The sequence below is a fragment of the Stegostoma tigrinum genome, chromosome 20, assembly GCF_030684315.1.
Source record: "Stegostoma tigrinum isolate sSteTig4 chromosome 20, sSteTig4.hap1, whole genome shotgun sequence".
Lineage (NCBI taxonomy): Eukaryota > Metazoa > Chordata > Chondrichthyes > Orectolobiformes > Stegostomatidae > Stegostoma > Stegostoma tigrinum.
Genome location: NC_081373.1, coordinates 30,485,710 through 30,507,158, shown reverse-complemented (window position 1 = coordinate 30,507,158; position 21,449 = coordinate 30,485,710). Strand labels below are relative to the sequence as shown.

The 21,449-nt window shown below is 41.1% G+C and overlaps 1 protein-coding gene across 6 annotated transcripts in view; it reads right to left on the bottom strand.

The window, feature by feature from the left end:
- The window catches only part of lhpp (phospholysine phosphohistidine inorganic pyrophosphate phosphatase), a 160,499-nt gene that overhangs the window by 126,142 nt on the left and 12,908 nt on the right, over positions 1-21,449 (bottom strand). Inside the window, exon 1 of one of the 6 annotated variants that reach the window (XM_048551146.2) lies at positions 4,990-5,117. The exons of the other annotated variants lie outside the window; for them this stretch is intronic. Coding sequence (XP_048407103.1) covers positions 4,990-5,102 — 113 coding nt within the window. The 5' untranslated portion in view covers positions 5,103-5,117. Of the gene's footprint in view, positions 1-4,989; positions 5,118-21,449 lie in introns of those variants that run through there. 6 annotated transcript variants of the gene reach the window in all.

The window sequence follows — 21,449 nt, the reverse complement described above, 5'->3', positions numbered from 1 at the left end:
AAAAGTCAATCTTTGAGTATGCTTATGGTAGTGGCTGATAGATTTCTGGGCATTTCTGATTACCAATGGGGTACGGTGGTATGGGGACGGGGTGGGCAAAGACACTGAAGTGCTTGACCAGGCATAATTGTACTGAATGGTGAAGCAGGAGTAATGGGCTGAACAACCTCTGTTCCAGTTATCACATCATTCACATCTCCAATCTCCTTTTAAAGGAAATTCACTAAATTATAACTATAAATTATTTGAAAAAAAATCAAATCCAGCTCATAGCTGAAACAACGTAGTTTTGCATTTTACGAATGGGAAAAAGTAAGTTATTATTAAATTCAAATCGACAAGCAAAAACAGTTAAGTTGGTTATTTAAGAAGTTTCTAATGACTGTTAACTCTTCTTAAATATTGCCAGATATTCCATTGTGAATTTTAAACAACCCTTAGATAACAAAGCAATTGTATTTTATCAATGTTTGTGTTGGAAAGCACGTCAGTCTGTGATCTGAGGAACGAAAAAGTGCATGACTTAACAGGTCTTCCTTAATGAGACTGATGATCAGTTTCTTTAGCACTATTTATCTTAGCTAATTACAGTGAGTGTGAATTATCAATTACAGTTAGAGGTAATTGCCCTTCATACAGAAAGCTTTTTTAGTTCATTCAGGGCCATTAATATAATGCTACAATTAACGGTCACATTTACATTACCAATATATCTCCATTGTTCTAAATTGTGAAGTAATTTCATTTTTCACAGGAGAGCTTCTCTTAATTTACTGATGCAATTGACTGAATAACTAGAGAGACTGTCATGGGGCTAATCAGTGATAATGAATTATCCTTTGACCTTGTAAGGGTAATGCACAACACATGCTCCCTCGGAATAACTACAGTTGACATCTGCTGGAACTTTCACTTTCAGCAAGTTTGTGTTAATATATTAAGTCAAATACAGCTAATTATTTTGAACATGCATTTGTTCTGATAATTAGGGCAGAAATGTCTCACAACAAATCAACACCAGTGAATAGAATAAAAAAGGTATTAAAAGAATATCACACGTACAAGTTAAAACAATGTACTGGAAACCCCTGGTAGGAAAGTGAAAATAAAGGTTGTCATTATTTAGGAAAGTTCAACCTTTCCTTGCTTACAGATGTTTTTTAAACATTCTCCAGCAAGTAGAATTTGGCTTTTTGTATAAAGACACAGAGTATGTCACAAATGTAGAGATTTTAGAAAAAAACATGTAATAATAGGTGATAATTATCTGTAAGTTAGAACATAATTACCATCATCAAAATTCACGGACTTTTGATTCTAGACATTCATACATAAAAATATACAATTTAAACAGTCAACTTCTTTGAAATTATAAATTTTGCACCCAATTTTTACATTCAAAAATGTAATTTTGAGCTTTATCTTTACTCCTTCAGCAAAGCATAACACAATATTTGGTGCTGATGTTTACAGAATGATAGATGGAAGGGACTCAAACGATACTCTCAAGGATGGAATTTTCAATAGCACTCATCCTTAGGGTATACATTTCAAATTTCAGGTTTGTCTGGCTTGCAGAGGGGTATAACACTGGCTGTGGAACAGGGAGTACACTGTCATGCATTAAAACAAACAACCAGAAGAGTTTGTAAGTTAACTTTGAAATGATAGTTCCTTAGTGGATCAACATAGAATCCCTACAGTGTGAAAACAGGCCATTCGGCCCAACAAGTTCTCACTGCCCCTCTGAACAGCATCCCACCCAGACCCATTCCCCTCATCTAACCCAACTAATCTAAACATCCCTGGGCAATTTAGCATGGCCAATTTGTCTAACCTGGACATCTTTGGACTGTGGGAGGAAACTGGAGAAAACTCATGCAGACACAGGAGAATGTGCAAACTCCACACTGGCAGCCACTCAAGACTGGAAATGAACCCCCGGGTCGCTGGTGCTGTGAGGCAGCAGTACTAACCACTGAGCCACCGTGCCATACTATTTGGTTGTAAACTTAATTCACTGAGACGATCACCCATGCATGAGCTATTAGTGTCATTCCCTTTGCCCTATAAAAGCTAACACCCAGGGCAAGCTAGTTTCCCTAAGGTGCCAATACAGCACTCAGGCCGTCTCACAGAAGACAATTCAAATTGGAATCATTTAAAAAGACAACTTGAGAATGGCAGTCAACCTTGTGGTCATATTCTACCATGAGCCTTCAGTGCCTAGTAAGTAAAGTCCACGGCAGTTAGATATGCTGACAAAATTAAAGTCAGTATAAAAGCAAAAGATTTTGGTTTGGTATGAAGAACCTTGCATTGTTACAGCATTGCACACAGTGCAGTATTAATTGGGCCACACAGAGAACAATCCTTGCTGTTAACTCCATGTTCAATTCTACTTAAGTGTGATGTATCCAAAGATAATAAAAGGCAAGTTCTGAACATGTTTCTCAATTATCCTTTTATTCACAAGATAAAGGATGGGTGACATATATAGTGTCAAACCTACATTATCAATTCTTCCTTTTCCAACACTAAGCCATCCTTGAAGGTTCCAGTTAAAACTGCCTACTGTAGATATTGTAACGAACCTGCTTGGACGTGTTATGACACATCTTTGGAGCAGATGGGACTTGAACCTAGGCCTTGGCAGACATTACCATTGCATCACAAGAGCTGAAACTACCACTTGCATACCATGGGCAATTGAGAAGCATACTCTGCAATCTCAAGGAGTTTTGTTCAGACTGTTCAGTAGCTCATTTCAGAAGGCCCTTAATTGCCTGCATCTCCTCTGAATTTAAATCCAGGTCTGAGGGATGGAAGGGGAATCAACTGATTAATTAGGGATTTATTTGGTTTGCTATACCTGTGGTTTATAGTATTTTCCCCTTTTGGATTTTTTTTGCTTTTTACATACTCTGAAAGGCAGAGAGGAAACTAATGTTTTACCAGATCTTCACTGCTTCTCTGAAACCGGTAACGAGGTATTAGACTGCAGCTTTACAATGATTATACAAAGCAATTGTGGTTATAGTGCACGAAATGTTAGCATTTGGTTCTCGGTTCCAATCCAGCCTAGACTGATAGATGGAAATCTGCTCTGTATCCTGACTTGAAGAGACCTTTGCAAGATAAATTTCCACCATTTCTATCCCATTCCTAGTAAGCACAAGCTCACATCCTGTTCTAATCTGGAAATAATTGGAAATTACACTCATCTCCAGAATGAATGAGTAGAAAATGGAATATATGTCATGTTGACACAGTATGGGTGAACTTTCAAGGTTCAGAGTGAGGCACATTGCTGGATTATAATACTGAGAATTTTGTATCTGCCTGTTCTGCAACTGACTTGAGAACGGCTGTGCTTAATCCTGATAGTGCATCTGGGAGGCAATGGCCCAGTGCTATTATTGCTAAACTATTAATCCAGTGACACAGATAATGGTCTCGGACCCGAGTTCCTATCCTACCATGACAGGCGGTGGAACTTGAACTTAATTTTTTAAAAATCTGGAATTAAGAGTCTAATGGTGATCATGAAACCATTGCTAATCACTAGGTTCTGGTTCCGTCTTGTTTACTAATTTCCTTTAGGGAAGGAAATCTGCCATCCTGATCTGGTCTGGCCTATAGTATGACTACAGGCCTTAAGCAACGTGGCTTACTCTTAATAATTAAGGATGGCCATTAAATGCTGTCCCAGCCAACAATGCCCAGATTCTATGATTAAGTAATGAATTTTAAAAAAGGAGAAATCCAGTAACCAACACTTAATTGTTTTTAAACAAATCAAATCAAATGAAAACATTAAAGAATTAAAGTCACTCTGTTTTCTTCCCTGTACCATATTCTGCTCCTCCACGTACATAGTCCATTCCCACAATGCCATTGATAACAGAAATTCAGCAAAGTCTGGGCTTACAATGGGTAGGGACAGGGGCAAATGCCAGTAATGATGTCACTTACTGTAACTACTATGAAGTATAAAATACAGTACATTCTTTGACAAATTCATTGTCAACATGCAAATGATTTTACAGCTGAAACAACTGTAAAGAGCCAAAATATAAACATATCCCTTTCCCTAGCCTAATTCCTGAAAGATTACGTTCCCCTTTCTTTAGATTTCTTAAGTGCACAAAATTCCAAACTGAATGGGTGACTGACCACATAACATGTTCCCAAGTCCTGAACAGTACTGTTCCATAAATTATCCGGATCGCTCCACAATTATTCAGGGGAAGAGGGTACACACTGGTCTCCAGCTGCCTGCATCTTCCCAAAACTTGGAAAGAGACTCTGTTCTTGCATGAGGCAAACACAAAGTGATCCATTCCATCTCAAACCATGTTGTACAATGCTGGCTTATCTATGGTAATGCTGTATTAACTGCCTACACAGCCACTCACCACTATCAGATAAAATGAAGGTCAGTCAGAGGAGTTTAAAAGTTGGTTGAAGATCTGTAGCTTAGCCACTACAAGACTGCTTTGAACTGACCTTTACCTCGCCCTAACAGGTCAACAGTCTGATGATACCCCACGATGCAATTACTGAGCGTCAGATGTGCAACTCCTTACAAATCACCCAGAATTCTACACATCTGCTGGCTGTCAGCATCTGCCACGCTCAGTCATGTGCAAATAATGAAAAGCATTTGTTATTGCCCCAGAACAGGTAAGCATTATGACAATTACTGCACATCCCAACTGACCTTGTGTAAATCTAAATCCCATGACCCCTTTAAGCCTTGGGTATTTGGATGCTCGAAGTGATCGACATCAATGAATGCGTTTTGGACAAATTCTATCTTTTTCAGTTGCCAGCTGGGTGTAACAGAGGAGCTGTTCAGTTTTTGCACAATGTTGAAGAATGCAAATATTCCCCAGTTGGAATATTAAAACTAGGCAGCAGAACTTGGTTCAGACTTCAGAATAACTTTGCTTTAATCCGACGTGTCAAATTTATAACAGTGCTTACTGCTCCGAGCCACACCAAGAAGCTGTCCGTGTCATTAGCAGTAAACCGGAACATGTAAAATCTGGCAACGGAGGAGAATGACTCCTGTTCCGCTTGTGAAAAACGTCCTTCATCTGTAACGGACTATTGTGCAATCAGGTCTGTCTGTGTGCGAAGCACAAAATCATCTCCACTTTGATAACGAAATTCAGAGATAGCACAGAACAAGGGAAGTGGAAATGGAATAAAAGTGCCATATAGACACAAGAGTGCTCAAAGGCTGGGCAGACTGGAATGAAATGTAAGATAATAAAATGTGAGGCTGGATGAACACAGCAGGCCAAGCAGCATCTCAGGAGCACAAAAGCTGACGTTTCGGGCCTAGACCCTTCATCAGAGAGGGGGATGGGGAGAGGGAACTGGAATAAATAGGGAGAGAGGGGGAGGCGGACTGAAGATGGGGAGTAAAGAATCCACTGTACCCGGTGCGGCTTCCTCTACATTGGGGAAACCAAGCAGAGGCTTGGGGACCGCTTTACAGAACACCTCCGCTCAGTTCGCAACAAACAACTGCACCTCCCAGTCGCAAACCATTTCCACTCCCCCTCCCATTCTTTAGATGACATGTCCATCATGGACCTCCTGCAGTGCCACAATGATGCCACCCGAAGGTTGCAGGAACAGCAACTCATATTCCGCCTGGGAACCCTGCAGCCATATGGTATCAATGTGGACTTCACCAGTTTCAAAATCTCCCCTTCCCCTACTGCATCCCTAAACCAGCCCAGTTCGTCCCCTCCCCCCACTGCACCACACAACCAGCCCAGCTCTTCCCCCCCACCCACTGCATCCCAAAACCAGTCCAACCCGTCTCTGCCTCCCTAACCGGTTCTTCCTCTCACCCATCCCTTCCTCCCACCCCAAGCCGCACCCCCAGCTACCTACTAACCTCATCCCACCTCCTTGACCTGTCCGTCTTCCCTGGACTGACCTATCCCCTCCCTACCTCCCCACCTACACTCTCTCCACCTATCTTCTTTACTCTCCATCTTCGGTCCGCCTCCCCCTCTCTCCCTATTTATTCCAGTTCCCTCTCCCCATCCCCCTCTCTGATGAAGGGTCTAGGCCCGAAACGTCAGCTTTTGTGCTCCTGAGATGCTGCTTGGCCTGCTGTGTTCATCCAGCCTCACATTTTATTATCTTGGAATTCTCCAGCATCTGCAGTTCCCATTATGTCTGGAATGAAATGTACACTGCTACATCTCACCTGAAACCACTTAATTCTCAAACACGACACCAATTATAGGGAAAATGTTCAATGTATTAGCACTAAGATCTCTCACTTTGCAAACAAAATTGTACAAAAACAGTGATCTCAGAAAATAGTAGCCACGGATACAAATACCTGAACACAGAAGGGATTTACAAAATGCTTCGGATCATATTAAGTCCAAACTTCATCGGGACAATTCAAGCAGGAAACTGAAGTTCCTCAATCACGGGTGCACCGATTTCCTTGGAGGTACAAAGTCTGCGCACAACAGTCAGGCCAACCTGCCTTGTTATGATTTACACAGGGTCACGTATGGTAAACATGGATACAAATCCAGAGTGTAATAGTTTGGATTCTAGCATTTGATTTCGTTGCAATTCAATGGGATCAATTTTCAATTTAAAATCAGGATTGAGCTTAGTGTGGAGGAACTACACTTCCAACTACAATAATTTCTCAAAGAACGATTCTCAAATGTATCTAATTCACACCACATAACACAAGTGGGTTTCAAGTTAGAAGTTATCTTGTCTCCAATCCATCCAGCTTCTATTACATGTAGAATACTGAACTGAACTGATTTCTTAAGGTACTTTCTGTAAGGAAATGTTACTTACTGGTGTATTTCACACATCGTCATTGAAAAGGCAGAACAACAGAATGGCATCCTTTTCGGTAATAAGATACACTTTAATGAGACAAACAATTCTACAGCATACCTACTTTTCCCAGATGAATTGGTTATTCATAATTGCCACTTTTAATTACATTTACTATATCATGGTCTATCTAGACAGGTTCACCACATAGTGCATAAAGTAAGCTAAAGAAGGATCAAAAATTTTATGTTTCAAATCCACTGCTGAAAAAAAACTGGTCTTTGACTGCGAGTAGAGACACTCAAAATCTGCTCAACCTCATTATTTCTCACTATTCACTAACAAAACTCAAAGAAGAGTAAAATTGCAGTTTACCAGGTTATTGGGAAACCTGGGCATGTGGTGCATGCACAGCCTTTGGATCTGGGGAGGAACCGATGAGAAGCCACCTGAAAATTTTGCTCCACTGACAAGCCCTCAGTCCGGTTGTTTCTCATGTTCGGCACTAGCTCGCCAAGATACGTTGTTGCACACAGCAACAATACAGCAATAGCCTGGTCAGACATTGTTGAATACTTACGTACCAGTCAGTCAAAATCTCCAAACTTTAACTTCATTGTCATATCCACCTCTTGCCAAAGGTCAGGTTTGGACCTGAAACCTTAAAGTTCATCATATCATTCTACCGTTTCTGAATAGTTCTTGCTTTTCTTTGAGTTCAGATATTTCATTGACTTAATTAGCAGATGAATTGCTTCTTCAACTAGCAACATTTCTGTTTCTTCATAGAATCTAAGACTTCGATCAGTGGCATAACTAAAAAGAAAATTTTAAATATATTCATGTTAGATCCTATTCCCTCAAGGTCAGCTCTTGCTTATTTGTGAATTACCTTAAATTGGTGTTCTCTCATTCAGGTTCCCTCCACTAATAATATTCCCTCTAAGCAGCTGCTCTGAGGTTCCTAAGATTCTGGTTTTGGAAGCTTGGACTTTGGAGGTGTGTGTACTGTAGAAAAGTTAGAGGATGCATTGTCCATCAACGGAATCAGTTTCTTCCTATCTCCACTATTCAGACCTCTCACTTTTAGCAAATTACCTCTCAACATTTTCTTCTTCAAGAAAACTTTCTGAGATTCACCTATCCAACCACATTACTGAAGTCTCTCATGCCTAGAATCATTCTCTTAAATCTTTTCTGCACTGTGTAGAAGAATTTCATGTTTCCTAAACTGTGGTGACCAGAATTGGAAAGGAAGCAACAGGATTTTTAAAAAGGCAGAAAGAAACAAAGCCTTTCACAAATTGCACTTCTATGTAAGCTTACTTTATCAATAAATCCCTAAAACACAGCCTTATGTATTTAAAGAAACAAAAATTGAAATACCACAACTTGTACCTGAATACGTGCGCAAAGAGAGACTCTCCATCTTAGTGAATCAGGAATCCTGAATACTAAAATCCTCTCCCCCTCTACCGTCAACTGCCTCCCACCGGCACCTTCCCACACCACCCAGACATTTTTTGCAGGTGGGTAATTTACACATTCATGGTTCACAGAGACACCTGTCTCAGTCTGCTCTCACTTTTCTTATGGGATACAGAGATATTGAACTGTCGGACTTGTAATATGCATGCTATAGTTTGTCTAAAGTTTGAAGGCGTTCCATAATTTGGCAGATTGTGTTTTGATCTTCTGTGTTAAAACTTCTCTCCATATGAATATATTAAATAAACAACCATTTCCCATTCTCCTGACCTCTATCAATTTGCCAAGTTAACCCAAATAATAGTTGGCATGTTAGCTATAAGGGCAAAGCATGGTGATTTGGGCACATGGGTTGGTGTCAGTTGGCACAGAGGTTACAAGGAGACACGTGGGTTGACTAGAGGGGTATAGGCTGGAACGAAAGGTGTGAGGCAGCTCAGGATACAGATAGAGGCCATAGTTTGGGATGGAGGGAATGAGGGCAATAGAGGTGAGTAGTATGGCACAGGTTGGCATGGATTGGATATGCGTGGTGTTGGGGGTAGGGCTGTTTTAAAGGTGGGACAAGGGCCGGAGCACTGAGGTGGGCCATTCAACCAACTCATCCCTATGTTGGCATCCCTGTGGCTGTTTCCAAACACTTTTCACAGTTGGCAGCCACAAATCCCATACCTCTTCACCGACGCAAAATTAAAATTCAAAATTCCAGGACATTACCTTCCGGAATCATCCTGACATTACCTCAGATCAAAGCTTCACACCTCAGAACACAGAGCTTGACCAACAACTAAGATAACAAGGTGTGGAGCTGGATGAATACAGCAGGCCAAGCAGCATCTTAGGAGCAGGAACGCTGATGTTTCGGGCCTAGACCCTTCATCAGATGAAGGTTCTAGGCGCCAAACATCAGCTTTCTTGCTCCTAAGATGCTGCTTGGTCTGCTATCTTCATCCAGCTCCACACCTCGTCATCTCGGATTCTCCAGCATCTGCAGTTCCTATTATCTCTTGACCAACAACTAATTTATTCTCCCCTGTGGGGTCCTAAGTGTGGAAATGTGGTATTTTCAAGATGTGATATTTGTTATATTGCCCTCTCCAAAGTTAGTTCCATAATAACTACCTTCTTTAATTCCATGTTAATCTTTTCACAGTGCATTACACAAGTAGAATGTTACACAAGTCCAAACTTGTGTAATGTATCACAGATACTATTGTTGCAATATTCTATCCAGTTTTAAATTAGGTGGTGTAGTTGGATTATCTATGACCCAATTACACATCAGGTGACTTGGCCTTTCATTTTAAAGCATACATCGAGAGCACTAACATGAAGTACAATAGTTAAATGTTTCTGTTGTGTGATCAGTTTAATACAGAAGGGATTTTCTCATCAAGCACCTAAAATACACTGTCACTCAAAACGTATGTGGCTCAGCATACTCCTGCTTTACCAGGAAACTACAACCGTAAGCTGATTCCATGAGCTACTGAAAGCTATCCTGCAGACACAGCAAGCACTTAGTAATTATATGTTGGCCTTCACCGCAGGGGGATTTGAGTGTGGGAGTATAAAGATATCTTGCTGCAATCATACAGAACCTTGGTGAGGTCACAGCTGGAGCACGAGGTATGGTTTTGATTTCCTTATCTCAAGAAGGATATACTTTCCCTTCGAGAGAGTGCAATGGAGATTCACCAGATTTATCCCTGGGATGATGGATTGTCTCCTGTCGAGAGACTGAGTGAACCAAGTCTGGATTCCCTGGAGTTTTGACGAATGAAAAGTGTGTTCACTTCCAAAATTCTTTCAGGGCAATGACAGGGTGAATGTAAATGTTTCCTCTGGCTGAGGACTGGGACCATAATCTCATGGCCATTTAAAGCTGAGGTGAGGAGGAATTTCTCCACTTGGTGAATCTTTCGAATTCTCTAACCAGAGAACTGTGGAAGCTGAACCATTCAGCATCTTCAAGACATAAAGCAATAGATTTCTAGAAGCCAAGGATGTTAAGGGATACAATGCATGAAAGTAGCATTCAGATAGATGATTGTCTGGGATCTAACTGAATGGTGGAGTAGAATTGGAACAGGAGTAAGCCACAGAATTTATGTTCCAAAAGTAGCAGCATAAACGGTCAGATAAATCATTTTGGTTTTAAATCAATGTGGATCTTATTTGTTTGTTTAGTATAATCTTGGAATTTGGTTCATGAGTGTCAGCAATCTCCAAAGCCTCCTACATGTTTCTATTGTCAGCATTTCACAATAAGGATACACAGTGAAAAGCTTCCTGTGAAGAACTCCTGCATCACTCAGGTGTACATTCTCCATCAGTTGTTTTGAGGTTTACGAATATTTCAAGGGGGTAGGAGGGGACAGAGTTTCACACAAAACTCTCCAAATTTGTTAATTATAAAACAGAGAGGAGGTCCTAGACATGCTCACCAAGCTGGTGGATTTGGTTGCAAATGTTTCATCGCAAACTTTTTGTCACCTGCTAGGTAACATCATCAGTGCACCTCCAGTGAAGTGTTGGTGTTCTCTCCCACTTGTTATTCATATGCCTCAGTTTGTTGGAATTACGGAACTATGCAAAGCAGAACAGGAGCACCTATACAGAGTCTTCAAAAGGAATGGATACCCAAAGAGCACAATCTGCCGTTACCTCCAAGAGGAACCACAACAGGAAGACACAATATGATCAGAATCACTAATCACCCTACCATACAACAAGGACATTTTACAGATGACCACAAGACTACTCAGACCCCTAGGTATCAGCGTAGCCCACAAGCCGACAACCGCCCTACGACAGCTACTGATGAACATTTTTGGATCCCATACTCAAAACCAGCAAAACTGGGATAATATACAAAATACCATGCAAGGACTGCGAGAAACACTGCACAGGCCAAACTGGAAGAAAACTGACAGTATGGATGCACGAACGCCAACTAGCGACCAAGAGACACAGCCAATTCTCACTTGTCTCACTACACACGGACAAAGAGGGGCATGAATTTGACTGGGACAACACATTTATAATCGCACAATCCAGACAGAGAGACACCAGGGAATTCCTGGAGGCTTGGTATTCTAACCAGAATTCCTTCAAACACATTATATTAGACTCCATCTACAAACCACTGAGAAACAGAACCAGGAGTGGTACCAAACACCCCAACATATAAATAACAAGCGAGACAGAACACCAACACTTCAGCCGCGGTGCACTGACCATGTTACCTAGCAGGGTGACAAAATATCTACAATCAAACCCACAGGCTTGGCGGTCAACCACCTCATCCACAACCTGAGCTACAAATCTTCTCAAAAACTTCAAACATTGGGAACACCTAAAAATAGCAGAGGAAATCTCTACTATTATACCTCAAAAAAGGCTGATAGAATCCTTGGATTTATAGATAGCAGTATAGAATATGAAAGCAAGGAAATTTTGCTACACCTCTACAAATCATTGGTCAGACCACATTTGGAGTATTGTGTTCACTTCTGGGCATCTTATCTATGGAAGGATGTTAAAGCACTGGAGAGATTATGATAATGATGCCAGGAATGAAGGATTTTCGATATAAGGAAAGATTCTGGGTAATATAAGATGGAAGAGTGGAAAATATTGTGGCTGAAGAGCAGCTCTTATTTTTAAGGTATGTTCAGTGCTGGAGCTGATTTCCTTTTATTCCAGTTGCAGTAATGACTGTTTTATAAATTGTTGCATTGTTTTGAACTTTGGTGAAAATGATCAAAACAATAGCACTTTAAAAAGGAAGAAGAGAGATGAAGGTAGTGATCACATGGGAAGTGAATCAAACAGAGAAATAAACCTGGGATAACAAAGGGTGGGGCTGGAGGGAACACAGCAGACCAGGCAGCATCAGAAGAGCGGGAAGGTTGATGTTTTGGGTCAGGACCTCTCTTCGGAAACATCAACTTGCTTGATCATCTGATGCTACCTGGCCTGTTGTATTCCTCCAGCTCCACACTGTGCTATCCCTGACTCTAGCATCGGCAGTTTTGACTACCTCTAAGAAATAAACCTGCACTGCTGTCTGACCCAACAGAGAATCTGAACAGCTGCCTGTTCTACTGTTTGATTTCAAGTATCTCTGGACATGGTCATCTAAGGAAAAAGTAACAAACAGAAAAATTCACAGCTGACCTTGGAGAAACCTGTGTGGGAAAGCTCATAGTGGGGGAACAGATAAGGGGCTTTTTAAATGGTAAACTTACTATTTTTTGTAAATCTACAAAGGTGAGTAGAGTGATTCTTTTTGATTATATATCTTATTGTAATCTGTCTCTTGATTAAATGTTAAAAATATAAAATATAGGTATTAGGTGAGCCTGGAGCAGTTTTTTTTTAAGAGCAGTAAAACTGTGCTGTTTTCTGGGTCTGTAGATCGTTAAGGTGCAAAGATGACCTTTAGTAGAGTGATGTGCCCTTCCTGTCGGATGTGGGAGAATAGGGAGAGTTTCCATGTTACTGCAGGAAGTTGTGTTTGGTTGCAAATCCTATCAGATCGTATGGATCAGTTGAAGCAGTAGTTAGAAGTAATGAGGAATTTACAGGAACTAAGGGGTGTGATGGATGGCAGTTGCAGGAAGAGAAGATGGGGAGTGACACTTTTGATTAGGGATAACATTATGACTGAGCTTAAGGAGGATGTTCCTGGGAATACATCCAAGAAGGTTATTTGGGTGGAATTAAGAAATAAGAAAGGGCTGATCACCTTATTAGGACGCCCCCCAGTAGTCAGTGGGAAATTGAGGACAAATTTGTAAGGACGTCTCGGTTATCTGTAAAAATAATAGGATGGTTATGGTAGAGAAATTTAACTTTCCAAACATACACTGGGATTGCCATAGTGTTAGAGGCTTGGATGGAGAAGAATTTGTTAAGTGTGCACAAGAATATTTTCTGATTCAGTATGTCGATGTACATCCTACAGAAGGTGCAAAGCCTGACCCTCACTTGGGAAATAAGGCAAGGCAGGTGCCTGGGATATCAGAGGGAGAGCACTTTGGGGCCAGTGACCATAATTTTTTTTAATGTTTTATAGTAGTGATGGAAAAGGGTAGACCTGAAATTAAAGTTAAAAATCTAAATTAGAGGAAGGCCAATTTTGATGGTATTAGGCAAGAACTTTCAAAAGTTGATCGGGGGTACAGGTTTGCAGATAAAGGGACAGCCAGAAAATGGGAAGCATTCACAAATGAGATAACAAGAGTCCAGAGACAGTATGTTCCTGTTACTGTGAGGGACAAGGCTGGTAGATGTAGGGAATGCTGGATGACAGGAGAAATTGAGGTTTTGATCAAGAGAAAGAAGGAAGCATATGTCAGGGAAAGACGGCAAAGATCGAGCAAAGGGTACAAAGGCAGTAGGTATATAATTAAAAGGGAAATCAGGAGGGCAAAAAGGGGATATGGAAAAGCTTCAGAAAATACGGTTAAGGAGAATCTGAAGGGATTCTACAAATACGTTAAGGACAAAAGCGTGACTAGGGCCCCTTAAAGATCAGCAAGGCCACCTATGTACGGAATGGCAAGAGATGGGCGAGACACTAAATGAGTATTTTGCGTCAAAGTTTACTGTGGAGAAGGATGTGGAAGATAGAGAACGTGAGGAAATAAATAGCAACATCTTAAAAAAATGTCCATATTACAGAAATGGTCGTGCTGGATATCTTCAAATACATAAGGGTGGTTAAATCCCTGGGCCCTGATCAGGTGTACCCTAGAACTCTGTGGGAAGTTAGGGAAGTGATTGTTGGACTGTTTGCTGAGATATTTGTATTATCAGTATTTACAGGTGAGATTTTGAAAAACCGGAGGTTGGCTAACATAAGTGCCACTCTTTGAGAAAGGTGGTAGGAAAAGCCTGGGAACTCGAGCCTGATATTGGTGGTGGGCAAGTTGTTGGATAGAATGCTGAGGGACGGATTTTCACGTAATTTGGAAAGGCAAGGACTGATTAGGGACAGTCGACATGGCTTTGTGTATAGGAAATCACATCTCACTAAATTGATTGAGTTTTTTGAAGAAGTAACAAAGAGGATTAATGAGGGCAGAGTGGTGGGTGGGATCTATATGGACTTTTCTAAGGTTGTTGACAAGGTTCCTCGTGATAGACTGGTTAGCAATGTTAGATCACATTGAATGCAGGGAGAACTGGCCATTTGGATACAGAGATAGTAGGAACTGCATTTGCTGGAGAATCTGAGATAACAAGATGTAGAGCTGGATGAACACAGCAGGCCAAGCAGCATCAGAGAAGCAGGAAGGCTGATGTTTCAGGCCTAGAACCTTCTTCAGAAATGGAGGAGGGGAAGGAGGTTCTGAAATAAATAGGGAGAGAGGAACAGGCGGAAAGAAGATGGATAGAGGAGAAGATAGGTGGAGAGGAAACAGACAGATCAAAGAGGCGGGGATGGAGCCAGTAAAGATGAATGTAGGTGAGGAGTTAGGGAGGAGACAGGCCAGGACATGGAGAATGGACAGGTTAAGGGAGCGGGATGAGGTTAGTAGGTAGGAGATGGGGCTGGGGCTTGAGGTGGGAGAAGGGGATAAGTTGGCGGAAGGACAGGTTATGGAGACAGAGACAAGCTGGGCTGGTTTTGAGATGGGGTAGAGGGAGAGGAGATTTTGAAGCTTGTGAAGTCCACATTGATACTACTGGGCTGCAGGATTCCCAAGTGGAATATATGAGTTCCTCCCATTCCTCCATCCTGGGCCTCCTGCAGTGCAACAACGATGCCACCCGAAGGTTGCAGGATCAGCAACTCATATTCTGCTTAGGAATCCTGCAGCCCAATGGTATCAATGTGGACTTCACAAGCTTCAAATGCTCCCCACCCTCTACAGCATCCCAAAACCAGCCCAGCTGGTCTCCGCCTCCCTAACCTGTCCTTCCTCCCACCTATCCCCTCCTCCGATCTCAAGCCCCACCCCCATCTCCTACCTATTAACCTCATCCCGCCCACTTGACCTGTCCGTTCTCCCTGTCCTGACCTATTTTCTCTCTAACTCCTCACCTACATTCACCTTTACTGGCTCCATCCCCACCTCTTTGACTTATCTGTCTCTTCTCCACCTATCTTCTCCTCTATCCATCTTCTATCCACCTCCCCCATCTCCCCATTTATTTCAGAACCTTCTTGCCCTACCCCATTTCTGAAGAAGGGTCTAGGCCTGAAACGTCAGCCTTCCTGCTCAGCCTGGTATGTTCATCCAGCTCTACCCCTTAGTGCCCTGGATATAGAACTGGCTTGAAGATAGAAAGCCTAAGTTGGTGGTGGAGGGTTGCTTTTCAGATTGGATGCCTGTGACCATCAGTGTGCCAAAGGGATCATTGCTGGGTCCACTGCTTTTTGTCATTTATATAAATGGTTGGGATGTGAGGTATGGTTACTAATTTTGCAGTTGGCACCAAAATTAGAGCTGTAGTAGACAGCAAAGAACACTCAGAGTACAAGAGGACATTGATTAGATGGATCAATGGGTCAAGAAGTGGCAGATGGAGATTAATTTCGATAAATAGGAAGTGCTCATTTTAGAACAGCAAATCACGGCTGGACTTATACACTTAATAGTAAAGTTCTGGGGAGTGTTGCTGAACAAAAAGACCTTGGAGTGCAGGTTCATAATTCCTTAAAAGTGGACTTGCATGTTGATAGAATAGTGAAGGCAGTGTTTGGTATGCTTGGTCAATACATTGAGTACACAAATTGGAAGGTCATATTGTGGCTGTACGGGACAGTGGTGAGGCCACTTCTGGAATACTGTGTGCAGTTCTCATCTCCCTGCTAAAGGAAGGATATTGCTAAACTTGAAAGGGTTCAGAAAAGATTTATAAGGATTTTGCCAGGGTTGGAGGGTATGAGCTATAGGGAGAGGCTGAATAGACTGGGGCTATTTTCCCTGGACCTTCAGAGGCTGAGGTGTGACCTTATAGAGGTTTATAAAATCATGAAGGGCATAGGATTAGCATGAAAAGGAAAAGATTTAAAAGGAACCTAAGGGGCAACTTTTTCCACACAGAGGGTGGTGCATGTATGCAATGAGCTGCCAGAGGGAGTGGTTATGATGAGTACAATTACATTTAAAAGGCATCTGGATGGGCAATGGGAAGGGTTTAAGAGGGATGTGAGCCAAATGCTGACAACTGGGACGAGATCTAGTTAGGATATCTGGTCAGCATGGATGAGTAGGACTGAAGGGTCTGTTTCTATGTTGCACATCTCTGTGACTGTTTGACTCTTTTAGATAGATTGGGCTCACTCTCCTTGCAGTGGGGAAGAATAAGAGGTGATCTTATTAAGGTGTTCAACATGACAGGGTGAAGAAGGATATTGTATTTCCACTAGTTAGTATGTCAGTAACTGAGAGTCACAACTTTCAGATTGTCAGCGAGAGAGCTAGGAGTAGGATGAGGAGAAATTTCTCTACTCGGAGCGTTGTTAGGATTTGGAATGTGCTGCCTGGCAGAGTGGTGATGGATGGTGCTGGATTCTATATTAGATTTCAACAGAGAGCTGGATATATATCTGAAAGGGATTGAGTTAGACAGATAGGACTGGAGTGTGGAACTGGCAGGGTAGCTGTTTCAGGAGCTGGCACAGACACAATGGGTTGAATGGACTCCTTATGTACTGTAAAATTCCATGATTCTAACCTGCTATTGAGATCATTGGCAAAGTAAGGAAATTACCCTAAAAGGAGAAATGCTTAAAAATGATGTCATAAAGCAGAGGACAGTGACAGACAAGGGATCTGACAGTTTCAGTTGAGAAGCCTTCAAACCATCAATACAGCTTGCAGATATGATGTAAAGGGCAATAAAGCATTTGGGAATAGAATGCATGTCCAATGATAGTTAGCCTATGTAAAACAATGGTCTTTCTCAACTGCAGCATAGTTTTTGGCACAGAGCCACAATCAAAGAGGAAATTTGCAAGCCCCGAAGACACCATTAAAGGAGTCTCAACTGATAATTGGGAGTGAGCACCTGAGCTATGAAGTAATATGGAGGATATTAAAAAATGTTCATGTCTGGTAAAAAAAAATGCATCTTGTAAGAGGACTTCAAACATGCAAGATCTTCAAGTGGGCAAAAAAATTGGCTCAAGGATTATATTTTTTATTAGGCACCAGGGAATATTGCAGGGTTTCCCCTAGTAGGGATAGTGAGGTGGAGTTTTGAGGGTCTATTGTGGAGCTCTGACTGAATTATAACAGCTGTACTGACTCAAATAGACAGATCCCCTACACTAACAGCATCAACCCTTCTACGTTCTTAACTGTGCTCACTGAAGGGTCACTACAATTCCCAAGCCTCAAATTTCAGTCACAGTGGGGAAAAGTTAGGAAAACGCAGGGATATTGGTTGAAAGTTCTAGATTAGAAATTCAGAATATACAGTTAAGACATGATTTGCTTTTGTGGAGGGAGGTAAATACATAGATCCTTTCATGAAAGTGGTTCATTGGATAATCGTGTAAATTCTAACTGGGTGCTAGATCAGTTTCCAGGTAAATGGTATCAGAAGCTGTGTATAGTGACTAAGCATACTGGTAATGACAATGTTCTTAAAGAAATTAGAACATTTGGTGCCTGAGAGGAGGAAAAAAATTTAGTTACGTGCAATGTGTTACTGTTTCTTTGAGCTAACTCAATCAATTTTTGGATCATTTCTCCCAGACTCAGATTTTGCCATTAACCAGTCACAGGGTGCTTACCTGTCTCTCTGCTATTAGCATTACTTAGGATAATACAGTCGGTTCTGCTAGGACGCAATTGTTGCATTCATGTGCAACATTGCTTTCTAGAAAATTGCGCTACAGAAATAACGGGGCCGATGGGAAAAGTAGAGTTGGGGCAGACCACCAAAAAACGTCACTCAAAAATCATCAAAAGGCTAACACAAAGTATAGCACAGTGTGAATAAATGTTTTATTTCATTATTAGATATGAACAAACTAAATTTAACACTTTACCTTGAAAAAAATGTCAAGATAACTTGATGAGGGAGATTTTGAGGTTGTTCTGTTGTTAATGCAGGGGCTGAGGGTCAGCATCATCATCACCTTCAGGTGCAGTTATGATCGTAGAGTTAGGGTGAAAAATAGATAATTCAGAAGTGGATGATTGTAGTTTGTTGTTTTCAGACTGTTTCTTGGGGGTTTGCTTAAAAAAAAAGACATCCAGTTTATGTTGCCTTGCTTTTTTTCTTCTTTCTTGAAGAAGCTATTCACAGGGTGCCAAATAGGATCTTATTCCATGAACTGCTAGTTTGCTGCGTTCTGCATTGTAATCATTGTCCTCTAAGAGCTGCAACTGCTTCTCAATTTCCCTCAGGATAGAAGACAAAACAGAAATGGAAAGCTCTCGTGGTGTTGCCTCCTGGACTACTACTTCTTCCCCCTCAGTGACAAGTTGTTGTAGATCGGCTGCAGAGAGATCTTCACAGTTGGATTCAAGCAGCTCTTCAACATCCTCACTCTCCAGTTCTTCAAATCCAATTTGCTTTGCAAGACCAACGCAATGTTCTTTGATTCTTGGGAGCTCCTCTGATGGCTGAAAGCCTTTAAAATTTTGAAAAAAGATCCGGAAGAACCTTCTGTCAAACTACATGCACGTAGTCTGTACTGACATCACCCCAGGCCTCCACAATAATGTCAATTGCATTCTTGATGTTAAAGCTCTTCCAAAATTGAAGAACACTGTCCTTACCCCCCCGCCCTCAGTGGCTGCAATCAGCTTGTTAAATGTGCCCATCAAATAATAAGCTTTAAATTCTGCTATTGCACCCTGATCCATGGGTTGAAGGACAGAGGTACTGTTTGGGGATAGAAATAGCACTTTGAATGTTTTCAAAAAGCTCACCAGTGGTGGGAGGATGGCTTGGTGCATATCCAGGATGAGGAGAATCTTGAAATCCAATTTTTTTCCTGCAATTCTTTCTAAAAACATCAGTAATAAAGTCAGAAAAAAATTGCCCTGTTATCAAACCTCTTTTGCTTGACCTAAAGTAGGCATCTAGAGTAGACTTAAGGTAACCTTTTAAAGGTAATATGGAGTGTATTCAGGACAAATCCTGCAAAACAATCATGTGATGTTGATGCGTACTCCTCCGCGCATCGATGAAATCACATTATAACACAAGTTCGCATTTTAGAATTCGCATTCCTCAAATTCGTCAGTTGCATTACGGTGAATTTGTGTTGCTGAAGCATGCATTAAAGCAGAATCAACTGTATTGGAGATTGCACCGCCTTATGGTTGAGACATTCAAATAGATTATATGGTCTTCTTTCACTTCTTTTTCCACGTAGTTTAAACAGTACACAATTAGAGGTGGAAGAAATCTACACAATACACTCCTGACTGCACAAGCTTACTGGTTCTTAGATTTGTTTTCAATCTGTTCATTCTTTTAAGTAGGCATTACAAGGTGCAGAGCTGGACGAACACAGCAGGCCAAGCAAGCATCAGAGGAGCAGGAAAGCTGACGTTTCGGGACTGGACCCTTCCTCAGAAATTCTTTTAGGGTGAACTCTCATGAGTATGCAACTATTCTTTAAAACAGTAAAGAATGTTATCACAAATATGATGAAACCATGGATATCCATTACATATGAATTAATGTTAGATTATACTGTAAAATAATGTACAGGCAGGTACAGAATCTGAGTCAGCTGTGATGTGGCTATTTTCAGTAATCCATGCTCACAACGGATAATGATTAATGTTCAAAGAGGAATCATTGCCTGTCCAATGTACTCCCTGAAAGGAAGTATCTTATCAAAATATTTTTTCCCCATCTAGTATCTTTACCAAAGCTGAAAAATCTTACGTACTTTCAAACAGGTTTAATTGGTCAATGTAAGTTTTAAAACATTCTAAGTTAAAATGTTAAGTCATAGAGATAGGACGTATTTGGCAGTGCCAGCTGAGATCATGACTAAGAAAGGAAATCACTATTGTGCATCTATATCAAACTATTAAATATTCATTCATTTAGGAACATATTTATTTTAGTTTACGCCCTTAAGAACCAAAAATATCTCGTAGTTGGAATTTTGAGACTGGAATCACAGAGCTACCAGCCTTTATGAAATCAGTGGGTTTTCCATATAAACAAGTCAAAAAATGCCAAGTACTTTCTTCCGTCTGCTATCAGGAAGAACAACATTTGTTCTAACCCTACTCTTGTAACACTTCTGGCTTGGGAATCAGGGATGGAATATAGTTTGCATTCTGTCGGTTGGGGTCAACTTAGGTTAATTACAGCCAAGGCAGATTCACTGATCTTTTCTAACCAGAAAGAATGTTTCAGACTTGGCAGATAATTAACAAATGTGGGGCTCCCTGGTGGTAGATTACTTTATGGGAGTATTTGTGTAACCAACATGCCCCTTGCTGGTTTTCCTGTGATCTTGGCATTATTACGGCTCTGCAGGGTTTTGTCTGGGCACATATTGGCCAGCTGCTCCTACTACCTTCTTGGGGATAGTCCTTGCTGGTCTTTTGTTAATGTCCCATGATCCTTGTTTAACATTCTGCTAACAGATGCACTATACCAAACCAACAACAGGATGTTGTAAAACTTCAACATTTCTTTGCTTTTCATATGGAATCCCTCTCAATGACAGGCTATCAGGAAAGAAATGTGAAGTACTGGTAAATAGAGCTATGGCTGAATAGGGATTTCAGACAGCCCACCTTCCAAAAGAAAGCAAAGACTTACCACAGTAATATCATGCTGTTAATGGAAAATGCATGCTTCCAATTGCTGTTGTTAATTCTTCTGAGTTATGAATGTTTATCTGCAGTCTATGTCATATGTAGTGAGTGGTTCAGGCAGTGACTAGTTCACCTTACTGAAGTAGTGGAAAACTCAAATCTATGTGAAGAAAACGATTAGTTCAAGAGTGCAGATATTGCTGAAAAAAACTGAGCAGGTCTTGGGGCATTTGTGGAGGCGAAGCTGCCACACCTGCTGAATTTTTCCAGCAATTTCGCCTTTTGTTTCTGATTTCCACATCTACAGTTCTTTGGCTGATTTTTTTGTTCAAGGTTGCTCTTGCAAAGAGATGG